The sequence below is a fragment of the Juglans regia genome, chromosome 16, assembly GCF_001411555.2.
Source record: "Juglans regia cultivar Chandler chromosome 16, Walnut 2.0, whole genome shotgun sequence".
NCBI lineage: Eukaryota > Viridiplantae > Streptophyta > Magnoliopsida > Fagales > Juglandaceae > Juglans > Juglans regia.
The window spans coordinates 26,619,247-26,627,911 of NC_049916.1; the positions used below are offsets into that span (position 1 = coordinate 26,619,247).

At 38.8% G+C, this 8,665-nt stretch overlaps 2 protein-coding genes across 4 annotated transcripts; one reads left to right on the top strand and one right to left on the bottom strand.

Moving 5' to 3' along the window:
• Positions 1 to 250: 250 nt before the first annotated feature.
• LOC109013403 (glycine-rich RNA-binding protein RZ1A-like) lies at positions 251 to 4,718 on the bottom strand. 2 transcript variants are annotated; one of them, XR_001999584.2, is made up of 5 exons: positions 4,531 to 4,718; positions 2,255 to 2,373; positions 1,297 to 1,835; positions 707 to 1,215; positions 251 to 626 (listed from the first exon to the last, which is right to left on the bottom strand). XR_001999584.2 is itself a non-coding variant. In XM_018995474.2 (4 exons), the coding sequence occupies exons 2-3, from the start codon at positions 2,363 to 2,365 to the stop codon at positions 1,311 to 1,313; spliced, it is 636 nt and encodes a 211-aa protein (XP_018851019.1). In that variant the 5' UTR covers positions 2,366 to 2,373; positions 4,531 to 4,709; the 3' UTR covers positions 251 to 1,215; positions 1,297 to 1,310. The 2 variants fall into 2 exon arrangements, 1 of the variants encoding a protein (XP_018851019.1); XM_018995474.2 differs by having other exon boundaries at positions 251 to 1,215; positions 4,531 to 4,709.
• Positions 4,719 to 5,717: 999 nt separating this feature from the next.
• Positions 5,718 to 8,663, top strand: LOC109013402 (putative clathrin assembly protein At1g03050). 2 transcript variants are annotated; one of them, XR_004798560.1, is made up of 4 exons: positions 5,718 to 5,979; positions 6,195 to 6,961; positions 7,284 to 8,457; positions 8,543 to 8,596. XR_004798560.1 is itself a non-coding variant. In XM_018995473.2 (3 exons), the coding sequence occupies exons 2-3, from the start codon at positions 6,316 to 6,318 to the stop codon at positions 8,375 to 8,377; spliced, it is 1,740 nt and encodes a 579-aa protein (XP_018851018.1). In that variant the 5' UTR covers positions 5,718 to 5,979; positions 6,195 to 6,315; the 3' UTR covers positions 8,378 to 8,663. The 2 variants fall into 2 exon arrangements, 1 of the variants encoding a protein (XP_018851018.1); XM_018995473.2 differs by having other exon boundaries at positions 7,284 to 8,663.
• Positions 8,664 to 8,665: the final 2 nt, after the last annotated feature.

Below are 8,665 nucleotides of genomic sequence, written 5' to 3' on the forward strand. Positions count from 1 at the left end.
CTCATAGATCAAAATTTGCAAAATCGTCACCCCATACAAAAGGAACCAACATTTCATTGGGAACAATGTGGTAAAACAATAGTAAGAAAATTCTACGAGCTAGAATCGAAAGTAAAACGTTCCCTGTTTAGAGGTTAATTCACAAAAAAGGAGTAGGGGTTAAGGCAAAAATATTCTTCAAAGGAAATCTGATTGCTAACCAACTCTCAAGGATAAAGAAGTGAAATGAATATCTAGAACTCATGCAGGAAACAAGACCAAGGAATCATTAATTATATAGCACATACCGGAAAAACAAGGTGAGCAAAAATCTTCCATCCAAGAAGAGCATTGCAGAACATATATCCATAAGAGGGAAAAAGGAACAAAAAACAAGGGCAGCCGTTGTTGCATTCATCAAGAACCTCAACAAGTTAAGCCTGCCCACATTTTTCCAGAAAAATGGAATCAATCTCTCCAACAGTGCGCCAAGCAGAAGAGGAGTGTGGCTTATGTTGAATTAATTTGCAGATGGCTTGGTGCAGGCGAAAACACTTTTCATAATTTTTAAATTAAAACCACACATGTCCAATTAGCAACAAAGTAACCCAATTTGTATCCATAAAGAGCATATATAGCGAAGCATCCTGCCAAAAGGTTAAGGACATTAATATAGAGCAATGAATGAATCAAGAACCACCATGCACGTATAAGAAAAATATATTACCCGCTTGACTCCTGTTTTTAGTACCATAATGAAACAGGGTAGCCAAAATGGGAACTCTACTTCTAAAACCACTTCTACTCCCCAAGTGAAAAGAAGCTAACTCCCAATGACATACCCATGAATTGGTCCCTCCAAACACCCATCCAACCAAAAAGCTTCTGATTCTGCAATTCCTATTGAGATATGGTCAACAAGGAGGATCGGGCAGCAATTACGTGGTATTTGGAATTCTATGCATGAAAGTCACAAGATATCCAGCAGCAATAATGGCATTCACAGACTACAAGACCAATTTCGAAAGTCCATGTCAAGCAAGCACAATATCCCGGACCAAAACATCGAATTGAGCATTTTTGGAACACAAAGCAGGTGAGTATTCATGCCATTTTTTGCACTTCAAACTACTGATATACTAGACAGATCCATCCAGACAATGTTCATAAGAATGCATCCAGCAAAGAAACTTGAACGCTTTTGAGGACGGTAACTGAGGCACCTCTGCTCCAAACCTGAAATGGCATAATGACATAATTCAGAGACAGCCCAAAGTAACCACAAGGCACATGCAAAGTTCAGTTTATGTTGCATACCACTATCATAACTCCTATCCAGAGCGAAAACCTCCACCTCCAGTGCTGCGTCGCTCATAAGGTCCACTGCGGTCACGACTGTACCGATCAGCTCCAGAACCTCCACGGCTACCAGAATCCCTGTTGCGCCCACCAAATCGATCACCATTCCGATCAGGACCATAACGGCCACCCCCACCGCCGCCACCACCACTGGATCTATCATCCCTGCCCCCATACCTGCTCCCTCTCGCCCCTTCACTCGGACACTCCCTAGCAAAATGTCCAGGCTTCCCACACTTAAAGCATTCTCCGCCATTAGATCCACGTCCACCTCCATAGTCACGACCACGGTCACGATCACGACCACGGTCACGGCTCCGGTCACCATCATGATCTCTACCTGAGCCTTGGTGAGGCTGAGCTTTATCAACAGTAATAGTCCGCCCATCTAAATCTATTCCATTCATCTCGTCAATAGCCTCCTCCATTGCTTTCCTATCATCAAAAGTGACGAACCCAAATCCACGGGAACGCCCAGAGAACTTGTCAACAACCACCTACATAAAGAAAAAGACACCTTATCTGTCAGAATCTCATTGATGACCATTAAACCTGCAATGTAATTCTCATGAAAAAAATGCAACAGTTTAATGAGTGTCAGTTACAACACAATAGATTTAATAATTTCAGACCATCAAAAAATGTATTTGGTAAACACTGCAGATTTTCCTTCTGAATCAAGGGGAAAAAACTCATGGAAAATGATTCTATCCAAACTAAGTCATATTTCAGCTTAGGATCTCGCTTCATCAGGACTATAACAGAAACCAACTCCAGGGTGAAATACAAAACACAATAAGAAACTAGATTCAAATTGAAGCGTACATATAACCAATAGGAAGAGAGAAGGAAAATTTCATGCGTGCAAAAAGGATCCCAGAAAAAAAGCATGCGAATTGAATAAAAGGATCGTTACCTTTGCTTCAAGAAGCTTTCCAAACTTTTCAAATGCATCTTTCAGAGCTCTGTCAGATGTTGACCACGAAAGGCCACCAATAAAGCAGCGGTACTCCACCTCTTCCGACATATTTTAAGCTGCACCATTTTTATTCAATTTCAGAAAAGTCCACTCAAATGTACAAAAAGCCAATTGTTTATTTTGAAAATGGAACTCTGAAACCTATATATATAAAGACAAATTGGCTCACAAAAAAAAAAAGCTCTTAAGCACAAGAAGCAACGATAAGTCATGAGCACCAGAAATTTATTTTGTACGATTAAAATGGCTGCACATCATTCAGCATATGCAAAATTGCAAATATATCTACATCCAGCAAGGCATTCCACAGTAACGAAAATTAGCACAGCATTTATTGTAATTTTGTTTTTTTGTCAGTAAACATTTTATTGATAGAAATAGGTATAGCCCAAGTACATGGAACATATACAAGAGCAACACCTAGTCATGAGTGTCTAGAGATTCAAGCCATTGAAATCTATTACAATTGACCAATGAAGTGCTTTTTATCAACGTATAATATTTTTTTTCCTCACCCTTAACTCCATTTATTGCAATTATGAAGTATAATATTTGCAAATAGTGACATAGAACCCCTCGGGGTAGGCTCAAGTGGTAAAGGCCTTGGTTTTGGTGGTATGCTCCCTCTAGGTCTAAGGTTCATATCCTCTTTGGTGTAAACAATTTCTACGAACCATCGGACTGGGGGAAGTTTCCCTTGAATTACCTAAGGTGCACTTGCAGGATTAGTTGGGATTTTGTTCTCAGACACCCGATGCCAATAATAATAAAAAAATTGTGATATAGTCCAGTGTAGTGGTTCCTTCAAAAGTAATGATAATTAAATGGATTGGCAAAGAAATTTATTTAAAAAAATTGAGTCACAAGATTAAATTGGAATATGCAATGCAAGTTTTTGCGCTAGAAAAGCTTTGTCTTATGCAGGTACTAGGTATATTGCAAATAGTGAATTCTATATTGTTTGCCATCCAAACAAGTAAGGGTTTGAGCTTTAGAAAGCCGTTAGTCTATGCACAATGATGTTCAACTTTTTCTTACAAAAAAAATAATTACCAATTCAATCAACTGAGAGGAACAAATTCCTTGGTTAGGGGATTTCGGCCTAACAACCCAAACCAGATGGACCTTTTTTTATAGGTAAACTAGGATTAGACAGACTTGATACACATGCTTTTAAATTTGAATTCAAAAGCCAAAATTCAATTTTGCAAGCCTTAAGCCAAACCTAAGGGTTGGCTCAAGTGGTAAAGGCCTTGGTCTTGGTGGTATGCTATGCTCCCTCCAGGTCTAAGGTTCAAATCCTCTTGGGTGTAAAAAACTCAAGGGGACATCTTCCCCTCGAGAACAACCCCGATGCCAATTTAAAAAAAAATAGAAAACATTAAACCCAGCTGAAGACCCAATCCCTCGAGTTTGGAAAAGTATTAGCCATTAGGTAATCCCGGAGTACGGATGATGTGGCACTCCCATCCTAAGACAACATACCATATAAGTAAAAGCTTATGTAAGCACAAATTTTAATTGACATTACAACCTATGATATTGTGAGAGTACCATATGTCCATACTCCAGGAATGCCTAATAATTAGTTCGGAAACTGCTTCAGTTACTGTGCATTTGAGCTGTCTTAAACTAATAACCATAATACCATATATCGCCTATCTCAGCCATCGATCTCAAGAAACTCATCACAACCGTTAGCCCAAACCTATATTGCAGCTTCCATTACCACTTTCGTAGGGTAAGATGTCACAAATAATTCATTATAAATTAAAAGAAGCGGGACGCATAGTCCCAATACAGCATAATTAGCGTGGTAGAAAACCAAAAGGCCTCAAAGCCGCAAAATCCCGAATTGTCCACAAAATCCCCAAGGAAAAAGAAAAATAAACAATATACAGTTTGATCGGATTATAGATCATATATCTAATTTAAGCCCTCACCTAAATGCTTCTGTCTCGAAAATTTATAGCCTTTATCAAAGAAACCCTAATTATCCAAAATCAGCCGAAGGGAAAAATTTTCTTATCTGAAACTTAATACAGGAGGAAAGAAAACACAAAAGAATATGGAAAAATAGATAATTTAATGGAAAATCAATACTCCGAAGGCAGTAAGTACGAATCAAATAAGTAAACAAGGTTATTTGAAAAAAGGTAAAATAAAAATCAGTAAAAGCTTAAAAAATAAAAAGCAAAGAAGAATAGGCGTACCAGTGGAGACGAGGCTCAGATCTGAAGAAGAGAAGATCGGGGTTTGATTTTCCTTTGGAAGATAGTCCGATAGAGAGAGAGAGAGAGAGCGGCGGAAGAAGTGCAAGTTGCTGTTGGTATTGTCGTTGTATTTGGAGTAGTAGCCTTCGGCGTAACCTGGTCAATGCGTGCGCTTGCTTTCCTCGCTTATTCTTATCAACCTTTTTCTCTTTTTTAGTTATTGTGGATCCGAGATACAGCTGATCATGGTGTTTGGGCCGGACTGAACTGGCGTACAAAATAAGCGGAATCTGGGCCCGGGATTTTAAATTAGCCTAATAGAGCCCGTTAGAAAAATTATTAAATATAGACAAAGTGATATTTTAATTTTATTACGATATTTCATGTATTTAAAATGCTTATATACATATTAAATTTAATTGACATGAAATTATATAATAAAATGAGAATATCTCTATTATATTTTATGACTTTGTAATTACTACTAAGACTTTTAATGTTTTTATTGGATATTATACTTATATATTTTTTCCATAGAATTGTAAAAAAAAAAATAATTTATATTAATCTCAAATAGATAAATCTCATATAAGCTTTATAAAAAAAAACTCAACTTTAAAAAATTATAAAAAAATCTATTCTGTATTAATAAAACTCACCTTTTTATAAAGGGCTCGTACAAAAATTATTATTTATTAGTAAAACTAATTATTTTATAAAAGATTTATATAAAATTTATTTATTTGAGTTTATATCTAACATTACTCTGGGTCTCATTTATTTTTACAATTCTTTCAATCTCATCTTATTATTTTTATTTTTTTAAATTTTTAAATAAAATAAAATAAATAATTTAAATTTTTTTAATTTTATAATAAAATAATATTAAAAAAATACATTCTAATAATATTTTATTTAAATTAAAACAACTCAACCTATACCGTACTGACAGAAAATATATACAGAAAATATCACAACTCTATTGACCTTTAATTAGCAGATTTTCAGTGGCCACAACTTCGTTGAAAAGGTCAAAGAATAATTACGGCACTTGACAATCGTAAGAAATATTTTCACCGAAAAAATAAAAGGGAAGATATATACGTACGTGCTAAAACCATCGAATACCTACCTACCTACCTGCATATGCCATATCAGCCATTTACCTGTCAGCGAATGCCCAGAGTTTCATGCTACAATAACGGCCAATGCATGGCCCATTGAAAGGGGTGTGGAAGCTTCGCGTTTGGGATCAGGAACGAAGAAACTAAGGGAAAAAAAAAAGGGAGAGATCAGCAGGAGAGACAAACACAAAAGAAAGAGAGGAGATCAGGAGAATATAGCGCTTCGTACTGGTTTACCCATTTTCTTAAATTCCCTTTTCTTCTCCCATTCTCTTTGATCTATTCGGCATCCTTCGTCTTGGACATTGAACGATATATATTTTGGGTAAGAAAGCTTTAATTTTTTGTGTATCTGTGTGTGCGTTTCATGTAATGGTAGAACGGTATTCCATTCATATTTATCCTCACGACATGACATAGACGCACTTGTATGTTTTGTCTCTTATATATGCATGAACTCACTTTTAGCAGGCATGAAAGTTTCCCACATTGTCGCTCCAAATCGTTGGGTTAATCTTAACGAGAGTGTTTTTTTCTCAGATCGTTCCTCAATAATTGTAAAAAAGAAAAAAGAAAAAAGAAAAAAGAAAAAAGAAAAAAGAAAAAAGAAAAAAGAAAAAAGAAAAAAGAAAAAAAAACCATTGTGAATTAAATATTCGATATGGGTCAAAGCAAGATCAGAAGAGCTCTAGGAGCTGTGAAGGACAAGACTAGCATTGGGCTTGCAAAAGTTGGAAGCAGCGCTTCTCTGGCGGACCTCGAGGTGGCGATTGTGAAGGCAACCAGACACGATGAATACCCAGGAGAGGAGAGGCATATTCGTGAGATACTCAGCTTAACATGCTACTCGCGCGCGCACATAAGTGCTTGCGTCAACATCCTCTCCAAGCGCCTGGACAAGACCGGGAACTGGATCGTCGCACTAAAGACGCTTGTGCTGGTTCAGCGCCTGCTGTCGGAGGGTGACCCTGAGTATGAGCAAGAGATCTTCTTCGCAACCAGACGCGGGACTCGTGTTCTCAACATGTCGGACTTTCGTGACTCTTCCCAATCCAATCATTCATGGGACTATTCCTCGTTTGTTCGCACGTATGCACTCTACCTCGACGAACGGCTTGAATTTAGGATGCAAAGCCGGCGGGGGAAACGCAGTGCGTTCGGATTTGAAGAGGAGGATTTTGAGGAGGCCAGCCAGCAGGGTGGTTCTAGAGCCACTCCAGTGCGTGAGATGAGAACTGAGCTTATATTTTCTAGGACGCAGCATTTGCAGCAGCTGCTCGAGCGCTTCTTAGCTTGTCAACCTACAGGTTTGTATTATATTTTGTACGTGCGAATGCAAACATCGAAACGTAAGATAAGATATTCAATCTCAAGTCGGAGAGAAATAGTAGAACTGTTTAATTCGTTAAAGCGGTAGTTAACTGTTGAACAGCCCACTTCATGTTTTATCATTATTTTGAGGTTGTTTAGTTCTGTCTGATAAGAGTGACGATTGGCAAAATTATCAATAGGTCATTTCATCGTCAAGCTTTTCCTTCAAGATTAACCAAATTATGTTCATTAATATGCAATCATATATACTAGATCGATCTAATACTGATGAATATCATGTAATTTGGATTGAAGCAGGTGCGGCAAAGATTCACCGGGTTGTGATGGTGGCTCTCTACCCTGTTGTGAAAGAGAGTTTTCAAATATATTATGACATAACAGAAATAATGGGGATCTTAATCGACCGTTTCATGGAGTTGGAGGTCCGCGAATGCGTGAGGATCTACGAGATCTTCTGCCGCCTTGGCAAGCAGTTCGATGAGCTTGAAAAGTTCTATGACTGGTGCAAGAGGGTTGGGATTGGACGTTGTTCTGAATTCCCGGAGGTTGATAAGATTACTCCAAAGAAACTTAAGGTAATGGATGAGTTCATCCGAGACAAAACAGCTTTGGCTCAAAGCATAAAAACGAAGTCTCAAGAAGAGGCTGCAGAACCAAGGAAAAACGAAATGAACGAGATCAAGGCTCTACCCCCACCAGAGGGTTTCAATGATGCCCAAGTCGAGGAAGTGAAAAAGGAAGAAACGAAGGAACAAAAAGAAGTCAAAGTTACACAACAAGAGGGTGATTTATTGAATTTAGGAGACGATGCAAGCACAAGCCACGACCATGCAGATAAACTAGCCTTGGCCTTATTTGAAGGCTATGCATCGCCGGCAACAAAAAACACTCCAGCTCTTGCGTGGGAGGCCTTCAATGATGAGACTTCAGACTGGGAGACAACTTTGGTTCAATCAAGAAGCAATCTGTCAAGTCAGAAGACGACACTTGCCGACGGTTTTGACATGTTGTTGCTTGATGGCATGTACAAACAGTCCGCCACAATGGCAGCAATGGCGGTGGGTCCAGGTTATGGGTCCAGTGGGAGTGCGAGTAGCATCGCACTTGGGTCAGCCGGAAGGCCAACAATGCTAGCATTGCCAGCACCGCCGGTAATAGAGGGTGGTTCAAATTCTATGACGACTTCAGACCCATTTGCAGCCTCATTGACAGTGCCACCACCAGCGTATGTGCAAATGTCAGAGATGGAGAGGAAGCAGAAGCTGTTGGTGGAAGAGCAGTTAATGTGGCAGCAGTATGCAAGGGATGGGATGCAAGGACAGCTTGGAATGGCAAAGATGCAGCACCAGTACAATCCTTACAACATGGGAGGTTACACACCCAGCTACTGAATCTTTTGTGTCGGTAATCAGGGATAAGTGCCAAGCGTTTGATCCATTTTTTTGTCCTTAATCCTGTCTTCTTTGTTGAGGTTAAGAGCATATTACTCGATGCATTCGTTTAATATTAGTGGTTCGACTAGCAGCATAAGTTACAGAATGGCATAAATCTTTTAGGCCACCAAAGTTACACTCGAGGAGGGGGCCATCATCAGATCACTTCCATTTATCAGGGTGTACTGATTCGTTATTCATCATAACTAAATCAGCATTGCCATTAACTTTGAAGGTGAGAGAACT

What these genes read in the sequence shown, in the direction of transcription:
- LOC109013402 (XM_018995473.2), top strand. Translation starts at nt 6,316, where the DNA reads ATGGGTCAAAGCAAGATCAGAAGAGCTCTAGGAGCTGTGAAGGACAAG. An exon ending in CTTAGCTTGTCAACCTACAG is followed by an intron (nt 6,962 to 7,283) that starts GTTTGTATTATA and finishes GGATTGAAGCAG; the next exon opens with GTGCGGCAAAGATTCACCGG.
- LOC109013403 (XM_018995474.2), bottom strand. Translation starts at nt 2,365, where the DNA reads ATGTCGGAAGAGGTGGAGTACCGCTGCTTTATTGGTGGCCTTTCGTGG. An exon ending in GAAAGCTTCTTGAAGCAAAG is followed by an intron (nt 1,836 to 2,254) that starts GTAACGATCCTT and finishes TTCTTTATGTAG; the next exon opens with GTGGTTGTTGACAAGTTCTC.